General features: G+C 56.4%; 3 protein-coding genes across 9 annotated transcripts; 2 read left to right on the top strand and 1 right to left on the bottom strand.

Moving 5' to 3' along the window:
- PRSS53 (serine protease 53) lies at positions 1-6,957 on the top strand. The gene is made up of 10 exons (XM_067706059.1): positions 1-1,810; positions 2,766-2,786; positions 2,892-3,054; positions 3,382-3,644; positions 3,788-3,942; positions 4,087-4,306; positions 5,099-5,249; positions 5,335-5,579; positions 5,666-5,811; positions 6,042-6,957. The coding sequence occupies exons 1-10, from the start codon at positions 1,753-1,755 to the stop codon at positions 6,357-6,359; spliced, it is 1,740 nt and encodes a 579-aa protein (XP_067562160.1). The 5' UTR covers positions 1-1,752; the 3' UTR covers positions 6,360-6,957.
- Positions 6,884-17,289, bottom strand: ZNF646 (zinc finger protein 646). Of its 4 annotated transcripts, none has more exons than XM_067706043.1 (3): positions 17,158-17,289; positions 8,799-14,218; positions 6,884-7,479 (listed from the first exon to the last, which is right to left on the bottom strand). In XM_067706043.1, the coding sequence occupies exons 2-3, from the start codon at positions 14,134-14,136 to the stop codon at positions 7,358-7,360; spliced, it is 5,460 nt and encodes a 1,819-aa protein (XP_067562144.1). In that variant the 5' UTR covers positions 14,137-14,218; positions 17,158-17,289; the 3' UTR covers positions 6,884-7,357. The 4 variants fall into 4 exon arrangements, with proteins under 4 accessions (XP_067562144.1, XP_067562143.1, XP_067562142.1 ...); XM_067706042.1 differs by lacking the exon at positions 17,158-17,289 and adding an exon at positions 16,100-16,259; XM_067706041.1 differs by lacking the exon at positions 17,158-17,289 and adding an exon at positions 15,458-15,881.
- Positions 16,297-25,213, top strand: ZNF668 (zinc finger protein 668). 4 transcript variants are annotated; one of them, XM_067706052.1, is made up of 4 exons: positions 16,304-16,429; positions 19,888-20,044; positions 22,682-23,350; positions 23,781-25,213. In XM_067706052.1, the coding sequence occupies exons 3-4, from the start codon at positions 22,704-22,706 to the stop codon at positions 24,991-24,993; spliced, it is 1,860 nt and encodes a 619-aa protein (XP_067562153.1). In that variant the 5' UTR covers positions 16,304-16,429; positions 19,888-20,044; positions 22,682-22,703; the 3' UTR covers positions 24,994-25,213. The 4 variants fall into 4 exon arrangements, with proteins under 4 accessions (XP_067562152.1, XP_067562153.1, XP_067562154.1 ...); XM_067706053.1 differs by lacking the exon at positions 19,888-20,044 and adding an exon at positions 20,280-20,345; XM_067706051.1 differs by lacking the exon at positions 19,888-20,044 and having other exon boundaries at positions 16,297-16,429.
- Positions 25,214-26,922: the final 1,709 nt, after the last annotated feature.

Consider the following 26,922-nt stretch of genomic DNA (forward strand, 5'->3'; position numbering starts at 1 on the left):
CCTGGGGTGCCATCAGCCCCCACTCCCAGGAAATGGGCTGGCAGCTTGTCCCTCCTACCCACAGAAGCCAGGCCTTGTCTTCTGGGACAGCCAAGCATGTGAGATCTGCCTTTCTGGTTCTATGCAGGCTTGCTGGGAAGTTCTTCCTGTAGTCTAACCTAACCCCTCCAGCTGCCTTATCTACCACCCCAAGCCAGTCTTGGCAGCCCTGGAGGGCCAGGTACAGGTTGTGTTTTTGTTTTGTTTTTCCCAGTATGTACTAAGCACTTATCCACATGTGACTCACTGTTTAAGACCCTGACATGTCAACTCTTTTAATCCTTATATCAGTTGTATGAGGTAGGTATTATTCTTACAGTCATCCCTTGGTATCCACAGGAGATTGGTTCCAAGACTCACCTACCCACCCCCAAACCAAAATCCGAGAATGCTCAAGTCCCTTATATAAAAGGGCATAGGGAATTCCCTGGCCGTTCAGTGGTTAGGACTTGGAACTTTCACTGCCGTGGGCCCGGGTTCAATTCTTGGCAGGGGAACTAAGATCCCACTGCAAGCTGCGCAGTGCAGCCAAAAAAAAAAATTAATTAATTAAATAAAATGGCGTAGTATTTGCATATAACCTGCACACACCCTCCCATATACTTTAAGATATACTTTTAAGTCATCTCTAGGTTACTTATAATATTTAATACAATGTAAATAGTTGTAAATACAATGTGAATGCTAGGTAGCTAGTTGTTGGTAAGCAGTAAACTCAAGTTTTGTTTTTTGGAACTTTCTGGATTTTTTTTCTTTTTTTTTTTTGGATCTGCAGTTGGTTGAATCTGCAGATGCGGAACCTGTGGATACAGAGGGCTGACTGTATATCTTGATGAGGAGATTGAGGTTCAGAGAGAGAGGCTAAGTAATTTGCCCAAGATCACACAGCTAGTTTGGGGGAGGGGGTTAGGGAGCCCTCAGGACTTGAATTCACCAGGGCCATATGGCTCTGGTGTCTATGTTCTTAACCGGAGCCACAGCTGCCTCTGGGTTGGGGTCAGGGTCCCTGAACAGTCTGGTCTGTTCTGAGTTAGAAGTCAGGAAGAGGAAAAGGATGCATCCTGAGTGTTCCTCCCTCCTAATTGAGTCTTCCAACACCTGTTAGGAAGGTGGGCACCATGTGACCCTGTTTCCCGGGAAGGTAGCAGAGAGGCATTGAGATTTGCTAGTCTCGTAGCCAGCAAGAAGCAGACAGCCTGGCCCCTTGACACCTAGCCCTGTACACCCTGCCTCTGAATCAAACTAGGAGAAGATAAATGAAACCCCTTTGGACCCAGGCCTGGGAGGGAAGCTGAAATGAAGAGTGAGAACTGGGGAAGGCCTGCCCACCATGCCCTTCACCTGTTCCAGTAGGACAGCTCCCACGCTTGGGAGCAAGTTTACTCTGCTAGGCTTCGGTCTAAGCACTTTTACACTCAACAGTTTGGAGTTTTTCAGTCAAGGCACAAACGGGCTAACTGTCCAAGGTCACTCAAGTGTTAGGGGGAACTGGGATTTGAACCCAGGCAGTGTGGCCAAGGCTGAGGCCCAGGGAGAGGCGGTGAACAGCCCAGGGTCACACAGCCACAGCCCCAGAGCTGGAAACTGCTGGCTCCCTTCCAGCCCAGGAAAAGCAATGACTCCCGACTCCTAGCAAGTTGGGGGTGGAGCTAGGGAGATCCAGGTGGCTTCTCGGAGAACCAGAGCACGGGCGGCAGAGTGGCTTGGAGCAGCATGAAGGGGAGCTGGGGACCGAGGCTGCTCATCCTGGGAGCCGTGGTTCTCATAGAGGGTGAGTCACCCGTGTTTGCCGGGGAGGTGGTATGGTGGGGTTCGGGGGCTGTCCTCTACCCTAGTAGCCCCCTGCAGCTTGGTGTGTGAGAGAGTGCCTGCCCGGGAGGCCACAGTCAGCCTGTGGCAACGTAACCGTGCCTGGCTGTGTGTGTTGGGGAGGGGTATGTGGCCACCTGTGTCCAAATGGGTATGATTTCCTTGGGCTGGATTATAGTGTGTGTCTGCAGGAACTGTCATTATGCCTGTGTGTGTGCCCTGTGGCCCCATCTGCCTCTCTACTTCCAGAATGACCTTAGGCAAGTTCTGGGGTTCTGTGGCCTCAGTCTCCCCGCCTTTACATACGTTCCGGTTCTCCTGGAGCAGATGTTCAATGGGTGTGTTTGTGTGTGCCTGTGATGGGTAAGAGGCAGGGCAGGGGACCCTTTGGTAGAGTCTCTGGTGGTTTCCGGAAAGATGGCGGAGCCCGAGTTGTCAGAACAGGGGCGGGGTGAGTCTCGATCTCTTGATGCCCTCCCCAACTTGGACATGACACAGGCCTCTAATTATTCCTCTTAGGTCTCTGCAGCGCAGGGCACAATTAAGCTAATGCTCTTCACATGCACAGGCCGCCTCTCTGACTCAGCAGTTGGGGCAGGAGTTGGGGGTCCTGCGGCCTGGAGGAGGCTTGGCCTGGTCCCAAGCTGAACCCCAGGCCCTGCCGCTCAGGCCCAGGAGTGCTGAGCACGGCTGAGACAGAAGAATTAATGACTGAGTGTACACTCTGAATAGCTTCCAATACAAGCTGTTTCTCGACCTCATATAAATATTTTAATTCTGGGAGGGGCCGGTGAGGTCGCCACAGAGTCATAGCAGCAGCCCACACCAATCCCCCCAAACCTGCCCCCTCCACCAAGGCTGGGCCAGGCAGGTAAGGCTCCCTGCCCCAAGGCTCACCTGTGTCTCTCTCTTCCCAGGTCTTCAAGCAGCTCAGCATGGTAAGTCTGGGGCCGTGGGGCCTGGGCCTTACTTGGGTCTGGGTCGGGCCGGGGGTGAGGGCAGGACAGGGGCCTGCTGTTACCCTGACCCCCGCCTCTCCACAGCATGCGGGCAGCGTGGCCCTGGCCCCTCCACACCTCAGGAGGGCAACACTGTTCCTGGCGAGTGGCCGTGGCAGGCCAGTGTGAGGAGGCAGGGGGTCCACATCTGCAGCGGGTCCCTGGTGGCGGACAGCTGGGTCCTCACTGCGGCCCACTGCTTAGAAAAGTGAGTCACGGCTGTGGTCAAACAGGGTTTCTGGCTTTGGGGGTGAATGATTTGTCCCCAAGCCCCTCAAGACTGAGCCCTGCCCCTAGAGTAACAAAGTACCATTTATTAAAAATATGCCATGTGCCGGGTACATACTATCAAGTTAATCTTCACAGCCCTTCATGGTAGAAGCCTTACAAATGAGACATCTGAGTTGGGAGAAGGATGGACTTTGCTTAAAGCCACAGGTTTTCTGTCCATCTTTCACCCACTTTGTGCTGTCTCCCATGGTGTCACCATCCCCCGTTGCACTCAATGCCTGGGTCTTGTCCCCCCCACTTCCAGGGCGACAGTCACGGAACTGCACTCCTGGTCAGTTGTCCTGGGTTCTGTGAAGCACGAGGGGCTGAGCCCAGGGGCTGAGGAGGTGGGGGTGACGGCTGTGCAGCTGCCCAGGGACTATAAGCACTACAGCCAGGGCTCGGACCTGGCCCTGCTACGGCTCGCCCACCCTGTGGCCCACACACCCCTCTGCTTGCCTCAACCTGCCCATCGCTTCCCCTTTGGGACCTACTGCTGGGCCACTGGCTGGGATCAGGACAATGACGGTAAGTGCTGACCCAGGCTGGAGCCCAGAGGGGCACTCTGCTTGCCCAAGGTCACACAGCCTCAGCTGCCAACTGTCCACGTTCCCGGTCTCCCTTGCTCCTCCGAGCCCAGACTCCAGCCCCAACCCCCTCTCTTTCACCAGTTCCCAGGGCCCTACGGAATATACACCTGCGTCTGATCAGCCGCCCTACGTGTAACTGTCTCTACAACCGCCTGCACCAGCGGCTGCTGGCCAGCCCGGCCCGGCCTGAGATGCTGTGTGGAGGTCCCCAGCCTGGGGTGCAGGGCCCCTGTCAGGTCTGAGGGGGAGGACAAGGGAAGGGAACAGGACGGGGCTGGGCACTCAATCCACAGGGACTGGTGGGAAGGAACACACGTAGAGGGTGTCCGCCCAGGGCTGGGGCTCAGGTGTCTGTCCTTGACAACACTGCTTGGCTCCAGGGAGATTCCGGGGGCCCCGTGCTGTGCCGCGAACCTGACGGACACTGGGTTCAAGCTGGGATCATCAGTTTTGCAACAGACTGTGCCCAGGAAGACACTCCTGTGCTGCTGACCGACGTGACTGCTCACAGCTCCTGGCTCCAGGCTCAAGCTCAGGGGGCAGCCTTTGTAGCCCAGGACGCTGAGACCCCAGAGATCAGTGATGAGGACAGCTGTGTAGGTATGAACAGCGAGTGTCAGGAGCGGGACGTGGGGGGACCTCCCCTCAGGGCTGCATGACTTCTGGGCAGCAGGTGGAAGCCACAGTGGAACAAATTTCAGCTCAGAATAGAAAACTGATACAGGGTATCCACACGCTGCCAGGGGCTAATGAGGGGGCTTACAAGGCCCCTTTCAGCCCCCAGGATGGGAACAGCTCCATTTACGGCTAAGAGGCATAGATGCTTTGGAACTTTATGAATTTGGGGTTTAGGTAAGATGAGGAATTTCTGGGATCTGGCTGAAGGTTTTGGGGTAGGCTGCAAGTTTCCGAGCAGGAACTCCATGAGATTGGAGAGGGCAGGGCTCCCGCTCAGTGGGGCATTAATTCTGGCAGTAAGTGACTAACATGCAAACTGCATGCAAAATAATTCCTGAGGCGGAAGCTCTATCTTGATGTTAAGAGAAGCACCGGTGAGCCAGGAGTTCTGGGGCCACTCCAAGCCCAGAAGGGTGCAGACAGGCGGGGTAGGGAATGATGAGCAGGCCACTCCCATGATCCTGGACCATCAGAGTTAAAAGCTTAGGCCCTGGATTTTGAATCTCAGGTTGGCTATTTGCCTGTGGTTACTGAGCTAGAAAGTCACGTAACCCCTCTGGAACTTTGGTTACCTTCGGTAATTAGGGCAAGCAAGATTCAACTTAAAAGGATATTGTGAAGATGGTTGATAGCACATGGGAAGCGGTTAGCACGGGGCCTGGCATGCAGTGAGCACTTAGCAGGAAGGCAGATGATGTAATCCGTCTGTTTCAGCCTGTGGATCCTTGAGGAGAGACGGGCCCCAGGCAGAAGCTCCCTCCCCACGGCCCTGGGACGCCACGCTGAAGCACCGAGGGAAGCTGGCCTGTGGCGGAGCCCTGGTGTCCGAGGAGGTGGTGCTGACTGCTGCCCACTGCTTCATTGGGTGAGTCCCGTCTCCCTTGCCTTTGTGCCCCCACCCTTGCTGGCAGCCGTGCCACCCAGTGCTGTCAATGCTGTCCCCTGCACAGGCGCCAGACCCCAGAGGAATGGACTGTAGGCCTGGGGGCCGGACCAGAGGAGCGGGGCCTGAAGAAAGTCACCCTGCATGGGATGTATAGCCACCCAGAGGGGGGCTATGACGTGGCCCTCCTGCTGCTGGCCCAGCCCGTAACACTGGGCTCCAGCCTGCGGCCCCTCTGCCTGCCCTACGCGGACCACCACCTGCCTGATGGGGAACACGGCTGGGTCCTGGGGCTAGCCCACCAAGGAGCAGGTATGTAGGTAGGACAGGGCCACCAGCAGCTGTGCATCTAGCCTAGAGGCCGAGGCAGCAGCTGGGTCTTCTCTGTCACCCTGCAGGCACCAGCTCCCCTCAGACAGTGCCTGTGACCCTCCTGGGGTCCAAGGCCTGTAGCCGCCTGCACACAGCCCTTGGGAGCGACAGAACCCCCATTCTGCCACGGACGATGTGCATCAGTGCTGTGGGTGAGCCGCCCAGCTGTGAGGTGAGCCCCACTCCCCCTGTCCTCACCCCACGGACCCCTTGCACCCCTCGCGCTGCCGCTCATGAACAGACCTTCTGCCAGGCTTGGCCTCAGACCTCTCACCGAAACTCAGCCCTTCTGCCAACTGGCTCCCAAAGAGCCAGGCCCCCAGCCCCGGCCTCAGCCCCCTCTGCCCCGTGAAGCTGCCTTGGGAGAGGAGGAAGTCACCAGTGTCCCCTGACCCCTGACAGGGCCTGTCGGGGGCACCGCTGGTGCAGGAAGTGAGGGGCACATGGTTCCTGGCTGGGCTGCACAGCTTCGGAGACGCCTGCGAAGGCCCGGCAAGGCCTGCCATCTTTACAATGCTCCCCACCTATGAGAACTGGGTCAGCAGTTTGGAATGGCGGGTCTACTTCGCCGAGGAGCCAGGGCCTGAGGCCGAGCCTGAAAGCTGCCCGGCTAACGAAGAGTATGTGGCCCTGGGCCCTCGTGCCAACACTGCCTCCGCAGACACCTTCTCTCTCGACCTGGGGCAGGGCAGGGCAGGGTCTGGCCTGACCCACCTCTAGCTGCCCTGGGTGGAGTGGAGCAGTGGACGGACCCATCTGGATTCAAATTCTGGCTCTTGTCATTGTCTGACTGGGAGAGCACGCCTCTCAGCCTCTTCGGACCTCACTTTTCTCATCTGTCATGGGGGCTGAGGAGCGCCTCCTTCCTCTTCCTCTAAGGGAGGAAGGGAGGGAAGCTGTGAGGACGAGGCCAGCCCCATCCTCCTTCCTCTCCCTGACAGGCCAGCCAGCCGGCTGTTGACAGGTGGCTGTGGGATGCTGCGGTCACAGTGAGGCAATTCCTGCGTCACTGCCCCTGCCCCTCTGCCATCCCCCCCGACCCTGTCCCCCACTGGGGCAGGCCCGACAGCGCAATGGGCTCTGGGAAGGAGCCTGCCCCGACTGACAGCTGCCCCCGCTCCCCTCTGCAGCACAGGGAGACCTCCCCTGTGGATGCCCCCTCCACGTCCAGCTCTGCGGTCCAACGCAGGCGTCCCCAGCTTTCCCTATTCATCATCCCCTCAGATACAACCACACCAGCCATGTACTTTGAAAATTTCTTTTTTTGGGGGGAGCAATTTTCCTGTTTTTTTAAACTTAAATAAATTGTTACAAAATAGACTTTAGAAAATAAATTACAAATTGTAGTAAAGGGCTCCCCCCTTCCACAGGCAACATTCCCACCCATGGCTCTCTCTCTGAATCTGCCTCTCCCGAGTGTTGGAATCTGGCTGGTGAGGGTGGCCTGGCTGCAGAGCCTGGCACTGGGTTTCTTGCAGGGCTGGTCACAGGGAAGAGCATGGTGACAAAGGCAGGGGAAAGGAGGTCCTTGAAGGACAGGACGGGAGGAACATCTCACCGCCTCCGTGGGAAAGAAGCCAGATCTGGGTCCTCTTTGCAGGAGGAGGGGAGAAGAGAGCTGGGGATGCCCAAACTACTCCTGAGCAAAACAAGATCAAGCCTTTCCCTACAATCTGCCCTCCCCCTACCCCGTATTCTGATCTTTGGAAACTTGAATTTCAGAGGGAGAAGCTGAGGTCTGCAGGCCACTGGGGTGAAGGGTCCAGGAGTGGGGTCGTGGGGGTGGGTGGAGGGGGCAATGACAAGTCCCCTCTGCCCGCCGCTGGTGCCTTTGGGGTTCCTGGGGAGAGAAAGATGAGGCAACTGAGGGCACAAACCCCACACAGCTTGTACCCCTCCCTCTCCCTAGCCCTGCAGGCCATTCCCCACAGCCCCTGCCCCCAAGGCCTGTGTGAGAACTCCCAATTATTTCCCCAGACCTGGTTAACTAACTCCTCACTCATTCCCTTGGGGTCACGAGAACTCTTATCCTGAAAGCCGTCTTATCAGCACTCTCAGGGGAATCTCACCACCCACCCCTCCTTGCCCTGACAATCTCTGGTCAAGGGGCCCACCATCTCAGGGACACCCACTTTGGGGGCCACTAAATGGAAGTGGCCCTGGGAGAAGGGCTACAGATCCCTAGGGGAGGTGGAGAGCAAGCCCAGGACTTGCTGAGGGAACAGGCTCTCCCATTCCTCTGCAGCCTCGTCCTCCAGCAAGGCTGGGCGGAGGTGTCTTTCCCTGGAGATTCCCCTTGACGGAAGGGAAATAGGGGCTGATAACTGTTGTTGCTATAGCTGGGCCTGGTTTCAAAGAATCAATTATCTGTGACTCAGTCCTCCAATTAAAGGTGTGCCGGCGGGAAGGCAGGTGTGCAGGTGGAAAGGGTGGTTTGGTTGGATCCCAAAAAGCAAATGCACAGCAGAGAGAGAAGAAGGTTGAATAAAGGGAAGGAGAAGAAACGTGGGCCAATAGAGGTGGGAAAGGGCCAAGGGTCTAGTTTCCAAGTAAAGAGGAGGGGGAGCAGAGACAAGATTCGGGGAAACAGGGACAGGGAGCTGGGTGCCAACTAATGACCCTGTTCCCCGACCAGGTCAGCATGGAAGCCACAGTCTGGGGGCATCTCCCATGCCCCCTTCCTTTTTCCCTGGCTCCTTGCCTACTCTAGGGAAGAGCAGAACCTAGACCATCTTGTTCTCTAGAAATCATTACTTAATTGGCTGGATCAGGGGAGTGTCCGGATGCAGCAGCCAGGTGGCACCCAGCTACCTCCCCTCCCAAAACAAAAAGACCGTTCCTCTCTAGCTCCAGCACAGCAGAGGAGCTCCGGCAGCTGCCTCTGCCCCTGACCACTCCCTACCACCCCTGACTACCCCAACCCACCAGGCTACCTATTCACCTTGGGGTAAGGTAGCCTCCAGGGGTTCAGATCTCAGCCACTCAAAAGGCAGCATGCGCAAACTAGCTTTCTCTACATCCCAGCCCTGGCCGCCTCCTGAAATCCACGTGATCCTCTCACTCCTTGCTCCCCTTGGGGCCAGTTTTTACCCTCTACTATGTGCCCGCCTCCTCTGGGACCCTCCAATCCTCTGCCCAAGCCCATTCATGTCCCCATACCAGAGCTGGCCACTGTCCACTCCTCCTGGTGCTGCTGCTGGTGCTGCAGGAAGCTGATGCGGCGGCGGAAGTGGCGGGGACAGTGGGGGCAGGTGAAGGGCCCCTCCCGGGGTGCGTGGACCCGCCCGTGGCCCTCCAGCCGGGCAGCTGTCCGGAAGGCCTTGCCACAGACGCTGCAGCGGTGGCGCTTGGGGTCCGTGTGGGTCCTGCCGTGGTTCTTAAGGGACAGCAGGTTGGGTAGAAGTTTGGGGCAGAGGGAGCAGGGATACAGTCCAGTGGTGTGGGCCTTCTGGTGGTTCAGCAGGCTACCGGCATGGCGGTAGGAACGCCCACACTGGGCACAGCGGAAGGGCCGCTCCTCGTCCACAGCCACTGCGGACCTGATGCCTTGGCCTCCATTAGCTCTCCCGGCATTCTCTCCTGGGGCCCTGGGGGGTTCTGATGGGGCCTTCCTGACTTGACCAGGGAGATCCACCTCATCCTCTACAGCCCCAGCTTTGGGACCTCTGGCCTCCATCAGGGGCGACACCTGACTGAGGCCCCTGGCATGAGTCAGCAGGTGGCTGGCGAGTTCCTGGTGGGACCGAAAGGCCTTGCCACAGTCAGGGCAGGCAAAGGTCTGGGCAGCTACGTGGTTGTGGCTCTGGCTCTTGGTGGCCACAGGATTCAAGAACTCCTTGGAGCAGAGCAGACAATAGTGACGGTCTGTCTTGTGGGTGTTGTGTTTCCAGGGCCCTTCCGACTGGCAGGAGGTCTTGCCACAAGGGCTGCAGGAAAAGGAGTGGCTCTCCGGCTGCGGCTGAGGGCTGCTGTCTCCATTGTCCCAGCTATCCATGGGAATCAGACTAGGTCCATTGGGCTGGCTATTGCCAAGGTGGCAAGGACTCCTGGGGACACTGTCCCCTGACTCGTCTTCCGGCTTGGTCGGTACGTGACCCCCAGGAACCCAATCTCCACCATGATTCACCAGTCCTCTGTCTCCTCGCCACCCATCTGCTTTCCCCGTGCCCCAGGACATTGGCTCCGTGCCTTCTAAACCTGCTGCCTTGAGGGGGCTCTGACTCTGCTCCGCTGGCCTCATGACTCCAGCCTCCAGCAGGGGTACCGACTCAGTACCGCACCACCGGTCCTCTAGTCCCTGGTCATCGACCAGGTTCCCCATACCACCCTCGGTGCCGTTTGGGCCTCCCTGACCCCCTCTGGTCTCCTCATGCTCTCGCAGGTGCCGCTCCAGAGATCCCCGGCCAGGGAAGCCCCGGCCGCAGAGGGCGCAGCGCACAGCTGCCCGCCGGGACCGCCCAGCTCGGCGCCGCCGGCTCTCCGAGTGCAGCCTCTGGTGGTCCTTCAGGGCCATGCGGTTGGAGTAGGTCTTGGGGCAGGCGGGACAGCTATACTGGCCCGTCTCGTGGCTACGCCTGTGGTTCAGGAGGCTGCCGGCATGGCGGTAGGTCCGCCCACACTGCCCACAGCGAAAGGGCCGATCTTCCCGGGGCAGCTTGCGGGAGCCCCCAGCCCCACCGCGCTCCATGTGGACCCGCTGGTGGCTGGCCAGCTGCTTGCGCAGGCGGAAGGCCTTCCCACATTCGGCACAGTGGAAACGTCGGGGATCCGCGTGGATGCGCCGGTGGTTCTTGAGGGACATGAGGTTTGAGAAGCCTTTGGAGCAGGCCTGGCAGCCAAAGTGGCCGGTCTGGTGGCTCTGCCGGTGATTGATGAGGCTGCCGGCGTGCTTGTAGGACCGGCCGCACACCTCGCAGCTGAAGGGCCGCTCAGAGCTGGCTTCAGTCTGGCAGCCCTTCTCCGCGGTCTCCAACCTCGGCTCCATTTCTTCCCCCTTCACAGTGGTCTCCTCCCAGGCCTCTTCCTTCACCCTCGCCACCTCCTCCAGGGGCTCCACTTTAAGCTCCTTCTGGAACTTCTCCACCTCTGCCTGCCCGAGGCCCTCCTCTGCCATGTCTTGGGGCTCACCGCTGCCTCCTCCCTCTGGAACGGGCCCCAGCTGGGGCTCAGAGCCTTTGCAGCGCGGGTGGTTTCTCAGATGGTTGCGATAGGCAGCCAGGTTGGGGTAGCAGCGCGAGCAGACGGGGCAGATGAAGTCTCCGGTCTGGTGGATCTTGCGGTGGTTCACCAGGCTGCCCCCATGGCGATAGGTCTTGCCGCACTGGTTGCAGCGGAAGGGGCGGGGCTGGGTCTCCAGAGAACTTTCCCCACCCGGCATACAAAGGCTGTCTGCAAGCGTAGCACCTACTCCCTCTCCAGACTTTGTGTCTCCACCCTCCCCAGAAAAAGAGGTCACCGTGCCCTCAAAGGTGCCATCTGCAGCCATCCCTGTGGCATCACCTGACTCTCCCGGGTGATGAATGAGGCTGGGAACCTCGCCATTGGTGTTCCCAGAACTCTGGCTTTGGTGGTGACGCTCCAGGCTGCCCAGGTCATCGTAGGTCTGACCGCAGCAGCCACAGATGTGCCCATACCCGGCGCCATCCAGCGCCTCGACCTCCCGCTGCAGCTGATTCAGCAGTTCTGCTTCCGAGAGCTGTAGTGGGGGGCTATGGGTGGAGCCTGCCCCTGCTGCTCCTTCCTCTTCCCCCTCCTCCTCTGAGCCCTCAGTCGTACCATAGGAGTCATGAGCCTGGCGCCGGTGACGCCTGTAGCCAGCCCGCCCAGGGAAGATCATGCCGCAGAGGCAGCAGAGGAAGGGCTGTGCGGATGCTGCCTCCCCAGGCCCATGGCTCTGGAAGTGGCTACGCAAGGCAGGCAGGGACTCAAACTCCTTCGGGCAGAGGGAGCACTGATAGATGCCCGGTGGGTGGCAGGGCCTGTGGCTCAGCAGGCCAGCAGCATGGGGGAAAGAATGCCCACAGTCAGGACACGTGTGGGAGACCTCAGCCTGCCAGCCAGCAGCGGCTCTGGCAGAGTGGGAAGGGGAGCTGGGCTGGCCAGGGGCTGGTTTCTGGTCTTCCTCCACCCCAGGGGGGCCACCACAGAAGCGAGTCCCATTGCTCTCCTCATCACCTGGGATGTCCAAGTTGTCAAGGAAACAGGCCTCCTTCCTTTCCAGTCCTTCCTCAGTGCCGCTGCTCTCTTTATCACCCTGGAAACAGGCCTCATCCCTCTCAAGCCCACATTTGTCCCTTTCAGCTGCAGCCTGCAAACAGCTCCCATCACTTTCCACGTTGCCTTCGGCTCCACTCAGACTTTGCCTTGAAGGGTCTTGGGGACGGCTCAGGCCCTCACCGTTTTCCACCAGCTCTGGGGCCCAGCTCCCGCCTGACGGGAGTTCAGCTTCTCGCCCACCGCCAGCACTGCCAGCCCGCCTCCGGTGCCGCCTGCTCCGCCGCCGACTGTGGCGGCGCATGTGGTTCTTCATGGCGGCCACGGTGTGGAAGTGCTTGGCACAGGCCCCGCAACTGAAGTCTCCCGTCTGGTGGGTCTGCCGGTGGTTGATGAGGCTGCCTGAGTGGCGATAGCTCTTTCCACAGTCTCGGCAGGCAAACGCCCGAGGAGGTGACACCCTGGTCTCGGTCCTGCCGTTCTCCCCTTCCCCGTGGCTCCAGCCGTGACGTTCAAGACTCTCAGGGTCTTCAAAGAGCGTGCCACCCAGGCTACATATCTGTGGCGCGGTCCTATCTGTTGCTGGCGGGACATCGGTGGCCCCCTCTTCACGTCTGCACCCAGGTCCCTGATCTGAACAGGGGGCTGCCTCTGCTCCCACTGGGTCAGCTGGGAGCTCCACCTTGCGGCGGCCGAGGGGACCCTCGGCCCCTGGGCCTGTGCTGCGGCGAGCAGCCTTGCAGTGTACCCGCACGTGGTTGCGCAGGGCCATGAGGTTGGGGTACTTGCGGGGACAGAGTGAGCACTGGTACTCTCCTGTCCGATGGCTATGGCGGTGGTTTACCAGGCTCCCCCGGTGCCGGTAAGCCCGACCACACTCATTGCACTTATAGGGGCGGTGGTCCACGGTGGCGGTGGGGACCTCCTTCTCTTTGTGGGTGGTCTCAGCCAGCGGCAGGGGAGCTGGCAGTACTGATGGCTGCCCATCCTCTCCGGCTCCTTGCCGGGGTCTGTGATGAGCCCGCACGTGGTTTTTGAGGGCAGCTGCGTTGAACAGCTGCTTGGAACAGATGGAGCAGGGGTAGACACCTGTCTGGTGGCTCTTGCGATGGTTGATGAGGCTCCCAGCATGGCGGTAGGTACGGCCACAGTCCTCACAGTGGAATGGCCGATACTCCTCCAGGTTGCTATCTTCCAGCTCCCCAGAGGTGCTCAGCTCCCCAGAGCCATTTAGCATCTGTGTACCAGGGAGCTGGTCCCGGCTGCTCTCGTCTGTGTGCCCATTGGTGGTGGGCATCCCCTTCTCTTTCCACAGCTGCTCCTGACTTTCACCCTCATGGGATTGCTGGTGTTCCAGCAGCTCTCGGGGGAGCCGGAAGGCGCGGGGGCAGTGGGGACACTGGTAAGGCCGATACTGGGCATGGAGTCGGGAGTGATTCTTCAGAGCCATGATGTTAGAGAACTCCTTGAAGCAGATGGCACAAGGGTAGACGCCCAGGGTGTGGCTCTGGCGGTGGTTGGTGAGGCTCCCGGCATGCTTGTAGGTCTTGCCACACTGACTGCACTTGTACCGCCGCTCCTCCTCAGGAGGAGGGGACTGGGTGGGCTCCTGGCCTGCTGTGAAATTCACTACTGATTCAGCCAAATACTGTTCCAAATTGCTAAGGAGACTGCTGGCCGGGGTGGGGAGCGGTGGGTCTCTGGCAGAGTTGGTGGTGGGCCCCCAGCCCTCTGTGCCCTCCTCAGGATCTGGCTGGCTTTCCCAGCCTTCTCTTTGTCTGGTGGGTGGATCTTCCCAAGTGTCCAGAGCTGCCCTAGGGTCTGGCCCAGATTCACAGCCAGATGCCTCTTCAGTATGTTTCTTCTGGTTTTCCCAGCCTTCCCCAGGGCCAAGCCTCTGGCCCCAGGAGTCAGTGGACACTGTCTCCCCCTGGAGGCATGGAGTGGCTTCCTTGGGGCGCGGAGGCCTGCGCCGCCGGCGGCCTTCAGGAGCATGAGTCCTCATGTGGCTCTTGAGGGCCATGGGATTGGTGAAGTCCTTGCCACAGGTGGTACAGGGGAAAAGGCCAGTCTCGTGGGTCCGGCGGTGGTTGACCAGGCTCCCTGGGTGACGATAGCCCCGCCCACACTGCTGACAGCGGTAGGGCCGAGGGATGCCGTCGGCCTCCTCACTGTCCTGGTTGGAAGATGGATGGAGCAGTTCTCGGTGCCGTGACAGTTCTGGGAGGCTAGGAAAGTGGCGCTGACAGTCAGAGCAGCTGAGTGAGGTGGGCGTGTCCTCCATGGGGCAGTGTGGCAGAAACCTGAAGGTTCAGGAAGAGCAGGCAGGTGGCAGCAGCATCTTCCTCTGGTGGAGGGTCCAAGGCCTAGGAACAGGGGGCAGTGGTCAGAAGGAAAGCCTGAATTAACTTTGCCTATTAGTTCTATGAGCAACAAGTTCACCAGAGGGCACAGATGGGTTCCCCAAGCAGCAATGCCCAGAGACCTGCTCTCTACTGGATCTATTCTGGAAGCAACATCATTTAATACTTCCCTGCATACAAGCTCCCCAAACATGGCAGCTCCTCTAGGCCTGACTCATCTCTGGAGGTATAGATAAGGAAACTGACGTCTAAAGGAATGCAACCTACCTCTGATCACAAATCTATTATTCTGTCTTCAGACCAAATCCCAAAAGCTTTACTGTCTCTAACCCTCTGCTCTCTATAAATCTATCTTCTGCGACATCTTAAAAGGATACCTGTACCTCTCCTAGGACCTTCTATAAGGTAACTCCAATCCTCCCTCCTTCACCCCTCAGCTAAACGGAGTAGCCTAGAGGCATGGAAAAAGCAGCTTCTTTCTTCAGTTGACAGCCTCGGACCTGAGAGGTGAGGTTAGAGGCCCCCTTCAGAGAAAAGGCTGGCTTGCTCCCCCACCTGCCCTATTCCTTTCAGGGTCACAAAGTCACGTTTCTGAAAGACTCTCTTGGGTTCCCTGGATTCCAAACGATCTTCCATCTTGGAAATTTCATCTCCTTTCTGGCTCTTCACCCCCAACCTTTATCTTTCCTACGCCTCTCCATCCCTTCTCATTTTTTCTTCTACCTTCTCTCATAATACTAATGACAACAGCAACACGTGCTACCTAAGCATTACCATGTGTCAAGGCACTGTGCTAAGTAAAGAATATTCGTTATGTCACTTAGTCCTCACAACACACTGCAGTGCCTCTGTTATCCCAGTTTACACACGAGCCAGCCCGTTTGACTCAATCTTCTTTCCAAAGCCCTTGCTCTCTCCATGGCAGGCCCCCATGCCTCCTACATCACCTTGGCCTTCTCTGACTCTGACTGTTCACTCCCTTGGGACCCAAATACAACTCCTATCTCCGACTCTAAACCCCCTTACTGAACCTGCTCCCAGAATTCTCACTTCACAAAGCCCCTTCGCTCAAGAGTCGCCTCTCCTAATCAACCACCAATAAGGTCCTCTTGCCTCACTCATCTCCTCGACCAGTTTTCTCTTAGGACCCCTACCTCACACCGGTGGCCCCTTCTCGTTCCCGCCGCGGGTGCGTCCGTTGGGGACCGCGAACGGGAATGCGCCTGCGCACTGGACCCTCACCCTAACTGCAGCCACGCACCCCAAGGGGTGGTTGTGGAGGGGCTCTCGAGCTCCCACACACGCACACTCTGCCAGGGCTCCTGGGCGGTGGGAGGGGAGGGAAAGAGGGAAAGGAGGGGGGAGGAGGAAGGACGCAGAGGAAAGAGGGCGCAGCTGGCACGAGCCAGCAGTCTACCCCCCAGCTCCGCGGACACTTCCTATTGTTACTAGGAAACAGGAAGTGTCCAAGCCGCAAAAGCTTCCCCGCGAAACTTCCGCCTTAAAAATGCTTCTGTCCCGCCTCCAAGCAGCGGTTCTACACAGACACATTTCCGGTGCTAGATGAGAAGCGGCTAACGCGCGACTCTGACCCCGCCCACGTAGGTCAAAGAGCTGTGTCGTTCTGCACTAATCTTAGCCACACTTCCGGGAAGAGCCGCTAAAATCGTTACGGTGCATATTGGGTGAGCGCAGAAGAGGATAAAAAGGGTTCTGCAGCCCTGGCCTCAGTATTTTGGCGACACTTTTCCTGGGGCTTCTTGTAAAACTTCTAAAGACAGATGAAGGGAGCGTCATTTACTCCTTGCTATTAAGGGAAATGTTGTGGAATATAAGCGGATTTAGGTACTACAAATCTTGGGCATGGCCTTTCTGTCCTCCCACCTTCTAGTTCACGGTGATCTATCCCCAGGCTAGCAATAGCCGGTGCATCCCGTAAACCTATTCCGGTGTCCTCTGTCATTAGCACCCACAGAGACCCACTGCAAGGTGTTTCTCCGCCACCTTCGGCTGGGGGGTGCTCGGATAAACTTTGCCTTCCTCCCTAGCGGGAAAAGCTCCCTTCCACTTCCGCTCGCCGGCCCCGCCTCCCGTCCCTCCCCCTCCACCCCCCCAAGCTGGGTCCTAGCGCCTGCCGCGCCCTGGCTGTGTCCCGGGCTCCGTCGGTGAGAGGAGCTGCCGTTGACGCCACAGAGCCAGCCCCAGTCTGTTCAGGTAGGGAATGCCGGCGGGAAGCCGCAGGGACCCCCGAGCAGTCCCACTGCGGACGCAATCCGAGCGGGCCTCAGTTTCCCTGTGGGTGCAGAGGGCAGATGGGGTTGGCCTGGCGCGAGCGGCGCGGGCGGGGCGGGAGGAGTGCGGCCCCCGGAGGGCGCGGGCGGGCGGGCTCTGGGCCCAGCGGGTCCTAGAACCCGCCGGCTGTCCCGGCGGACCGGCTGCAGCAGACGCCTGGGCTAGGGCGGCATGGCTGCCCGCCTTGCTCCGTGCGCACACGAGGGTCCTAGAGCCCGCCATGTTGCGGGCTTTTGTCCCAGGCGTGCGGCCCGTCAAGCACGGTCCCCGGAGCCGGCGGCCCCCCTCCCCGGTCGAGGTCCTGGCCGCCCCTCCCGCGGTCCTAGAGAACGCCATCTTGCCGGCCTTTGTCCAAAGTATGGCCTTTGGTCCATTCATTTGTTCATTCTGTCATCCTTCGTTCACTCCTTCTTGCCGCGTTCTCCGATTCCTCGTTTTCCCAGGGCTTTTCCTGAGAAGAGGCAGCCCAGGGCCCTGCCCTGCGGGGCTGTCTGTCTGCCGGGGGCCCGACACGTAGACAGTTGCAGGGAGCGAGAATGCACAAGGTTTCCGCAGCTCTCGGCTCTAACGACCTTAAAACTCCCACATGCCTCAGAAACCTCATTTTACTGATGAGAAAACTGAGGCCCAGAGAGCCATGGCGCTCTTACCTCTATAGTCTTATTAAGTATTCCTGAGGGCACTGGGGAAGCAGGTATTTGAAAGATGCAAAAGAGTTTTCCCACGGGAGAAGGCAGAGGGAACTGCATATGGAGATGTATTTAGGTGGTGAAGTTTGAGAATTGTGGCTGGAGCTAAGGTCGCTGTCGGGAGGGGCACAGTGCCCCTGGAGGTGAGGCTGGAAAAGTGGGTTGGGATTAGATTGTGGACTGACCAGATTGGATGCCTAGGAGATGATTAGTTCTTATCTCTGCATGGTTCACAGTTCCCCATCTGCCGTCTCACCGGATCTCTCATGGCCTGTGAGGCCTATTGGTAACTACTTGTTTAGAGGTGGGGAGACTGAGGTGCAGAGAGGATAAAAAGTGGCTTTTCACCTCATCACTGCCCGCAGGGTTCTAAACTCTGGGAATTAAATCTCTGCATCCCTGGCATTTAGAGCCTGTTCATACAGCAGGACGTGTCCCGCCCCCTAAATTCAGTAGTAAACAAAGACAAAGACAAGCCTCCCTCACCAGAGCAATGAATCCACTGTGGGGTACTGGGGGCGATATTTGGACCCTGTGAACTTGGAAAAGCAGAGAAATTCAGTTACTAAATAGTTGTTGACCGACATTCTTACAAACTCCTACTATGGAGGAGGCAGAGGCTATAGACCTGGGTTCAAATACCGCCTCGGAGGTTGATTTGTTCAGTTTGTTTTGGGCACCAAGCATGGTTCTATGTGTAGAGGATACAGAATAATAAAGGTTCCTGGCTCTTTGCCAGCCTAGACTCTCAAGCTGGAGACAGAGAATTAACTGAACCATACAATGTATAAGTGCTAGCAAAGCAATAAGCAGGGGACAGAGGGCAGAAGTTTGGGAGGCAGAGACCACCTGGCTTTGAGTATTGGCTGTGACTATGACTAGTTTCTTCACTTCTGTGTGCCTCAGTCTCCTTGTCTGAAAAATGGGGGGAAAATAATACTATTTAACTTAGTCTGTTTAGGCTACCATAACAACAACAACAAAAATAACAGACTGGGGGGCACAACAGAAATTTATTTCTCACCGTTCTGGAGGTTGAGGTGTCCAAGGTCAAGGTGCTGGCCAATTCAGTTCCTGGTGAAGGCTCCGTTCTTGGATCGTATGTGGCCACCTTCTATCTTAAGTTCTCACATGGCCTTGCTTCCATGCATGCGCACATTCATCCATAACAAACTCCTAGGCCATCGTGAGGCTTAGCTTGAGTAGCACACATAAAATGCTTAGAATGATACCTGGTCCATGGTAAATTTGCAAGGAGTGTCATCCAGATGAGCAACATGAAGGAAATTAAACAGGAGGGGGATAGAGAGTGATTAGCAGGGGTGCAGATAGCATTAAGAAAGGTGGTCAGGAAAGCCCTCTTTAAGGAGGTGACAGGGAGCTGAGACCCAAATGGAATCAAAGAGATAGCTACACAAAGACCCTTGGAAATAATGTTTCTAGCAGAGGAAACTACTAGTGTAGAGTCCCTGAGATGGGAAGGAATTTAAGTCTTTGAGGGGAAAAAGGGGGAGCCTGTGTGGGTAGAGCCTAGTGAGCCAAGGGGAGAGGAGTGGGAGATGGGATAGGCAGGAGTTAGATAGTTCAGGGCCTTGCTTGCCATGGAAAAGATATTGGTCTTTGTCCTGGGAGCGGTGGAAAGTCTCATGATTTGGCTAATAAACCTTAAGTAAATGAAGACTGGTAGAGAAAGAGCCCAGCCCAGGGACCTGAAGACTCGTGTTTGAGTCTGGGCTCCTTGACTAGCTGTGTGTCCTTATGTAAGTTTTTTCCCTTACGGGGGCCTTAATCTCCACATCTGAAAAAGAGGTGTATTAAAAATGCCTCTCTCCTAGAAGCTTCTGAAAACCTAAGGTTCTTAAATAAGTGTTAGTTGGAATGACCCAGAAAGCATGTTTAGAATAGATTTCTGAGTCCTACCCCATGCTCCCTGCATGATTATTTTCATGCAGGGAGTTCACAGAATCACTCTAGGGAGTGGTGGGTGGAAGAGTCCTCCGTGAACAGGGAAGTGAAGAGCTGATGATGGTTTTTTTTTTTTTTTTTTTTTTTGCGGTACGCGGGCGTCTCACTGTTGTGTCCTCTCCCGTTGCGGAGCACAGGCTCCGGACGCGACGCGCAGGCTCAGCGGCCACGGCTCACCGGCCCAGCCGCTCCGCGGCATGTGGGATCTTCCCAGACGGGGGCACGAACCCGCATCCCCTGCATCGGCAGGCAGACTCTCAACCACTGCGCCACCAGGGAAGCCCCTGATGATGGGTTTTTGTTTTTTTTAATATTTACTTTTTTGGTTGCACTGGGTCTTTGTTGCGGCGTGCAGGCTTCTCTAGTTGTGATACGCGGGCTTAGTTGCCCCGTGGCATGTGGGATCTTACTTCCCCGACTAGGAGTCAAACCCACGTCCCCTGCTTTGGAAGACAGATTCTTAACCACTGGACCACCAGGGAATTCCCAACGGAGGGGCTTTAGACAGGGGCCTAGCCTACCTGACCCTTCGTTCTTTATGGAGCTTGTGCCTGGCACGCCCCTACTATTTCCCCTGGGAAGTGCCTTAGGAGAAGGGATTTACCCCTCCAGCTACCTGGTTTCTGGCTCACAGATGGGAAGACTGAGGCCCAGAGCTTGGAACCCACGGTTCCAGCCCTCTGAGAGGGAAACAGAAACATAAAGGGTGCTGGCTCTGGTCTCCAGGGACTTCTACAGGAATGAGAGGAGACCAAGGTGTAACCTGAGCTCAGGGTTCTGGTCATCGTGGGGCTGGCCCAGGTAGCAGATAAGCCTGGGAGGGCCCAACTACTCAAGGCGAATTAAACACCTGGATTCAAGTCTCAGCTGCACGAGTTACTAGGTATGTGACCATGGGTTAATCACTAACCTTCTCAGAACCTCAGTTTATTAGTCTGTAAAATGAGGACAATAATCCCTATCTCAGGAAGCTATGAGAGAATTAAATAAGGTTGCACACTCAGCAAGGTGTCTGGCTCTGAGAAGATTCAGTAATTGAGGGCAGTAATTATTCTTACCTCATTCAGCCCTCGCCCAACCCTGTGAGGTAAGTAGTGTTATTACCTCCCTTTTTTCAGATAAGAAAACTGAGGTCCTATGGCATGAAGTAAATTGCACAAGGTCACAGCTAGGAAGTGAGGAAGGTAAGATTCGAAGCCATGCAGTTTGGCTTCGGAGACTGCACTTAACGACAATGCTAAATTGTTTCTCTGGGCCTCAGTTCCCTTATCTGTGAAAGGGGGTAATAACAGAACGTTTTTCATGGTGCTGACATGAAGTGCAAGTAAGTTAATACATGTAAAAAGGTTAGGATGTTGTCTGCTGTTTAGCAAGTGCCCGGTAAATGTGAGCTATCATTTTCTTTTTTTTTTTAATATTTACTTATTTATTTGGTTGCACCAGGTCTTAGTTGTGGCAGGCAGGCTCCTTAGTTATAGCTCCCGGGGTCCTTAGTTGTGGCATGCGAACTCTAAATTGTGGCATGCATGTGGGATCTAGTTCCCTGACCAGGGATGGAACCCGGGCCCCCTCCATTGGGAGCATGGAGTCTTATCCACTGAGCCACCAGGGAAGTCCCAGGCTATCATTTTTATTAAGGAGAAACTTTATCAGACTGTCCAGAGATGATCTAGAAAGGAGGTAGTGAGGGCCTCATCCAAGGATAGGCAGATTCCCTAGAAACTAGGCGGAATTCAAGCCCTGGGGAAGGCTGGGCCTCAAGCCCTTTAACTCACCTTCCAGCCCTAGGATTTAATGGGAAAAGTGAAAAAACCAAGCTGAGGGTGGAACAGAGCTGTGTGGGATGTAGGGCAGAAACCAAAGGGGAGATGCAGGAAGACCTTCCTTTGGGAAGTAAGGCTCTTCTTATTTTTTTTTGCTGTACGCGGGCCTCTCACTGCTGTGGCCTCTCCCGTTGCGGAGCACAGGCTCCGGACGCACAGGCTTAGCGGCCATGGCTCATGGGCCTAGCCGCTCCGCAGCATGTGGGATCTTCCCGGACCGGGGCACGAACCCGTGTCCCTTGCATCGGCAGGCAGACTCTCAACCACTGTGCCACCAGGGAAGCCCGGGAAGTAAGGCTCAAAGGAAGGATTGGTAGGATTCATAACAGCCAGGAAGGACCTGGGAACTTGCATGGTGTGATGGAAGCCATGAAAAATTCTTGAGCAGGGGACAGAGCATCACATGGTACCTTAGGGAGAAGACTTCGGCTGCCTGTGCACACTAGATTGTGTGTGTAGGGGTGGGAGACTGAGGCAGGGCCACCAGGCAGAAGGGTGCTGATTCTAAAGATGCAGCCCTTGCCAATCACCCGGGGACTCCTGCATCCTCCCTGGGTCATAACTTAGAAGACACCAACCCCTGAGGTATACAGATGAGGAAACAGGCCTAGAAAGGAGTGCTAGAATCCAAACCTCCTACCTCCCAGCCCATCTTTTGGACACACCTGGCTCCCCTCCCCTCTCTATAACATTGTCCTTCCCCCCACCCTGGCTGCCCCAGCAGCTGCTGCACCTTAAGTGGATCTGATGTAATCCTCTTCCCTTTATCCCCCAGGGAGGATGAGCTGGTGTTAAGACTAATGCAGCTGTTAATCCTATTTCCTCCCAGCCATGATCTGCGGGAGCAGCTGGGTGGAGGCTGTCTGGGCTCTGAACAGAGAAAGAAGGGGCCATAGCTAGAGTGGGTGTCCCAGGAGGCCAGGCCAGAGCAGATACATTGAGTATGAGACAGAGACTTCTAACTTCTGCTAGCAATGGCTCAAGCTGCTTTGAGAGTAATTGAACTTCCCATTACCAGAGTTATGGGAGCAAGAACCAAAGACCCATTCCAGAGCAGAGGGTGGACCAGGATTCCTATCTGGGGTGGAGTACCTTACAGCTGTGCAAGGCCAGAATTCTGTGTGAACAGTTGCTGCCTCTGAAAGCTAACCAACCAGAGGGGAAAGACAAAATACATACGCTGGGGACCTGTCCCTTCCAGACAGATGGTGCCAATGACCACATTTAGCCCACTGGCTCTGCCTTCTTCTGGACCTACCTCTGTCTTTCCTGAGCACTTGGAGACCTTCAGGCCAGACCCACATCTAGGTAGCCTCCGTGTCTGCAGCCTTGCACAGGGCTTGGATTCTGAGCTGTAGAAGGAAGATGGTGAGATGGACAGAGCCTGGGCCTTCTGGGAATGCCACAGGGTTTGGAGAAGCCCAGAGGCTGGGGAGGGAAGTGCAGGTGGGCATTTCGATGATCCCGGCCTCTCTTAGTTCCTCTGAGGTCACCTGGTCCAGCTCCTTTCATCAGTGAACAGACCAGAGAGGAAACTTGAGCGCAGAGAGACAGGAATGTTTGCGAGGAAGGATGTGCATCCCAGGTGGGAAATGCAGATAAGATAGAGTTCCTTCTGAGGCCTCAGAGGGCTTTGGTGAGGAGACGCCTTGGAGAATTGGAAAGGGGTGTGGCTTCTAACTTTGCCTCTCTTGCAGAGAAGCCCCGCCCATCCAGGCCATGGAGGTAGAGTCATCGGAGGAGAGGTCCCCAGCCCCTGGCTACAAGCGCTCTGGCCGTCGCTATAAGTGCCTGTCCTGTACCAAGACGTTTCCAAATGCACCCCGGGCAGCACGCCATGCTGCCACACATGGGCCTGCAGACTGCACAGAGGAGGTGGCCGAGGCAAAGCTGAAGCCAGAGACAGACCCCAAAGCGGAGGATGCCAGCGGGGACAAGGTGTCAGGTGCAGCGGAGAAGCCTCGGCCGTATGCGTGCCCGCTGTGCCCCAAGGCCTACAAAACGGCACCAGAGCTGCGCAGTCACGGGCGCAGCCACACGGGCGAGAAGCCCTTCCCTTGCCCCGAGTGCGGTCGCCGCTTCATGCAGCCCGTGTGCCTGCGCGTGCACCTGGCCTCGCACGCCGGCGAGTTGCCCTTCCGCTGCGCGCACTGCCCCAAGGCTTATGGCGCGCTCTCCAAGCTCAAGATCCACCAGCGCGGTCACACCGGCGAGAGGCCCTACGCCTGCGCCGACTGTGGCAAGAGCTTCGCTGACCCCTCGGTGTTCCGCAAGCACCGGCGCACGCATGCAGGCCTGCGGCCCTACAGCTGCGAGCGCTGCGGCAAGGCCTATGCTGAACTCAAGGACCTCCGTAACCACGAGCGGTGAGGGCGCTGGGCTGGGTGGGGGGCAGCTGAAGGGGTTGGGAAGAGCGCACCAATAGCGTGAAGGCGTTGAGTCCCAAAGATCGGAAGGAACCAATGGGAAAGTGAGTGAGGCAGAGCTATGGGGGCAGAGGGTGAAACTGGGGTCTGACTGGCCTGGGTTCCTGGACTAGGAAGGGGGTGGGGCTTGAAGTTGGGCTGCTGCCCAGGAGGTACGAGTGGGGGCCGGGTCTGTTGAGTGCAGAGATGGATCTAGAACACCTAGACACCCAGCCTGAAAGTTTCTTACTCTGAGGTACAGACCTGTGGCCCTTAGGGGATTGGGCCAAGGCCCCAGCGATGTTAGGGGGCCCTAACGTACAGTACAGACAGGCGGCGGGGGTCGGGCGATGGGCTGCCACCTTCACTCCGGGCCTCTCCACTCCCACAGGTCCCACACTGGCGAGCGCCCCTTCCTCTGCTCAGAGTGCGGGAAGAGCTTCTCCCGCTCGTCCTCGCTCACGTGCCACCAGCGCATCCATGCGGCGCAAAAGCCCTACCGCTGCCCGGCCTGTGGCAAGGGCTTCACGCAGCTCAGCTCCTACCAGAGCCACGAGCGCACGCACTCTGGCGAGAAGCCCTTCCTCTGCCCCCGCTGCGGCCGCATGTTCTCCGACCCCTCGAGCTTCCGGCGCCACCAGCGGGCACACGAGGGTGTGAAGCCCTACCGCTGCGAGAAGTGTGGCAAGGACTTCCGGCAGCCGGCCGACCTGGCCATGCATCGGCGGGTGCACACAGGCGACCGGCCGTTCAAGTGCCTGCAGTGTGACAAGACCTTCGTCGCGTCCTGGGACCTCAAGCGGCACGCGCTGGTGCACTCCGGCCAGCGGCCCTTCCGCTGCGAGGAGTGCGGCCGAGCCTTCGCCGAGCGGGCCAGCCTCACTAAGCACAGCCGGGTGCACTCGGGTGAGCGCCCCTTCCACTGCAACGCGTGCGGAAAGTCCTTCGTGGTCTCGTCAAGCCTGAGGAAGCACGAGCGGACCCATCGCAGTAGCGAGGCCGCAGGGCCTCCCCCGCAGCAGGAGCTGGTGGTGGGGCTGGCGCTGCCGGTCAGCGTGGCAGGCGAGGGCTCAGCAGCCCCGGCAGCAGGGGCTGGGCTCGGGGACCCTGCAGCAGGGCTGCTGGGGCTGCCTCCGGAATCGGGTGGTGTGATGGCCACCCAGTGGCAAGTGGTGGGCATGACGGTGGAGCACGTGGAGTGCCAAGATGCTGGGGTTGGGGAGGCTCCTGGTCCCTTGGGGGGGGCAGGCGAAGTGGGGGGTGAGGAGGTGGACGAGAAACCACCACAGTTTGTATGCCGGGAGTGCAAGGAGATGTTCTCCACGCTGACGTTGCTGCGACGGCACGAGCGCTCGCACCCAGAGCTCCGGCCCTTCCCCTGCACCCAGTGCGGCAAGAGCTTCTCAGACCGGGCTGGGCTGCGCAAGCACAGCCGCACCCACAGCTCTGTGCGCCCCTACACCTGCCCGCACTGCCCCAAGGCCTTCTTGAGTGCCAGCGACCTGCGCAAGCACGAACGTACCCACCCTGTGCCCATCGGGACCCCCACGCCCCTCGAGCCCCTCGTGGCTTTGCTAGGAATGCCTGAAGAGGGGCCAGCCTGAGTCCCAGGCCCCCTCTGCCACACTCCTGGGAGCTCCGCCCCTACAGGGTGCTTCCTGAACCTCCCTTTGCCTCAGCTCACTCTTAGACTCCAGATCCATCCCTTCATCCCAGGCAGCTAGCTCACCTTCCTGACAAAGAGCTGGGGACAGTGGAGGCTGGCAGCAGCCTCTGAGAGACATGGCTCCCTCCGAGCACCACTCATTAAAGCATTCGCTTTGACACTGGGTTGTCTTCTGTGTTCTGGTCGGGGGTAAGTAATGGGAATTTGGGCATCAGATAAGGTTCAGTGGAGATCCCTGGATTGACAAATTAGAAACTAGAAGGGTCTTTGGGTGCACTGTTTTCTCTACGTTTCAGAATGTCTTGTGACAAAGGGTTCCACGGTCAAGTAAGTACAGGAAATTCCTGTACCCTTATTGGGGATTCTTGGTGATCAAAGTATGTTAAAGTCATCGATAAGTCCTGCAATGAACAAATCTATTTTGCTTTGTTTAGCCCACACTTACTTGACCTGTTACTGAGTAGCTCTACTTCTGTCTTTTTGCAGATAATAAACTGAGGCCCAAAGTTAGTATATTTCCCACAAATTGCAATAACAAATTAGAAAATACACTTGGGGTCCCATTCACAATAACAACAAAACCCATAAACTACAAAGGAGTAAATCTCACAAAAAACATGCAAACCCTGTATGAAGAAAATAGTATCTTTGTCCTGAAGGATATAAGACCTAATTAAATGGAGATATACCATGTACCTGAGTGGAAAGTTATTATTAAAAGATGTTGATTCTCCAGTTTAATCCTTAAGTTCATTGCCATCCAAAAGAATTTTTTAACAAAACTTGAAAATCCTAAATTCCTGTGCAATATATATATGTAAAAACAGTGGAGGGGACTTCCCTGGTGGTCCAATGGTTAAGACTCCGTGCTCTCAATGCAGGGGGCCCAGGTTCGATCCCTGGTCAGGGAACTAGATCCCATATGCCGCAGCTAAGAGCCCGCATGCCACAACGAAGAGCCTGCATGCCGCAGCTAAGACCCAGCACAGCCAAATACATAAATTAATAAATATTTTTAAAAAACCAACAACAGTGAAGCTGTCAGGACTTCCCTGGCGGTCCAGTGGTTAAAACTCCGTGCTTCCACTGCAGGGGGCAAGGGTTCGATCCTTGGTCAGGGAACTAAGATCCTGCATGCTGTGTTGCTCAAAACAAAAACAAAAAAACAGTGGAAATGATGTATTTGACACGCTAGATAATCAAACACCAAAGCACTGGAATAAAAACAGGAGATTACTGACATAAGAATAAACTAATAGAGTGGGGGAGAGGGTTCAAAAGCAGCCCTATTTCTGGGAATGTAGTTTATGATAAATATGATTATTCAAATCGGGAGAAATGTAGGCTGTTAAATAATTTGATAGTTATAGCTGTACTCTGGAAGGCTACATAACTTTTAAAGTAATTTTGCAAAGAACCAAAAATGGAAAAACAAAAACGAGGTGCCACATTTAGTGTAAACTGGGAAGATGATTTGATGTTTATCAAAAGTTAAATACTTCATGATGTATGTAATCATTATGCTGTACGCCTTAAACATACAGTACTGTATGTCACGTCTCAAAACTGGAAGAGGGGAAAAAAGCAAACAAACACATTTTTTTAAAAAAGGTTAAATGCATATACTCTCAGCAAGTACACCTCAAAGAATTTACATCACAGATTTCCTTTTCCAGTTCTGTGGCAAAACTGAAGATGAAAGATTCTTTGGTGCAGCAAAATTTGTGATAACTGGGAACACCCTATATGTCCATTAGCAAAGGACTAACTATATAAGGCCTCTGTAAGATATATTATGCAACAGTTTTTTTAAAAATGAGCCTTATCAGTAGTGGGAAGCAGCCGCACAGCACAGGGAGATCAGCTC

This window comes from Pseudorca crassidens, chromosome 15 (assembly GCF_039906515.1).
Source record: "Pseudorca crassidens isolate mPseCra1 chromosome 15, mPseCra1.hap1, whole genome shotgun sequence".
Classification (NCBI taxonomy): domain Eukaryota; kingdom Metazoa; phylum Chordata; class Mammalia; order Artiodactyla; family Delphinidae; genus Pseudorca; species Pseudorca crassidens.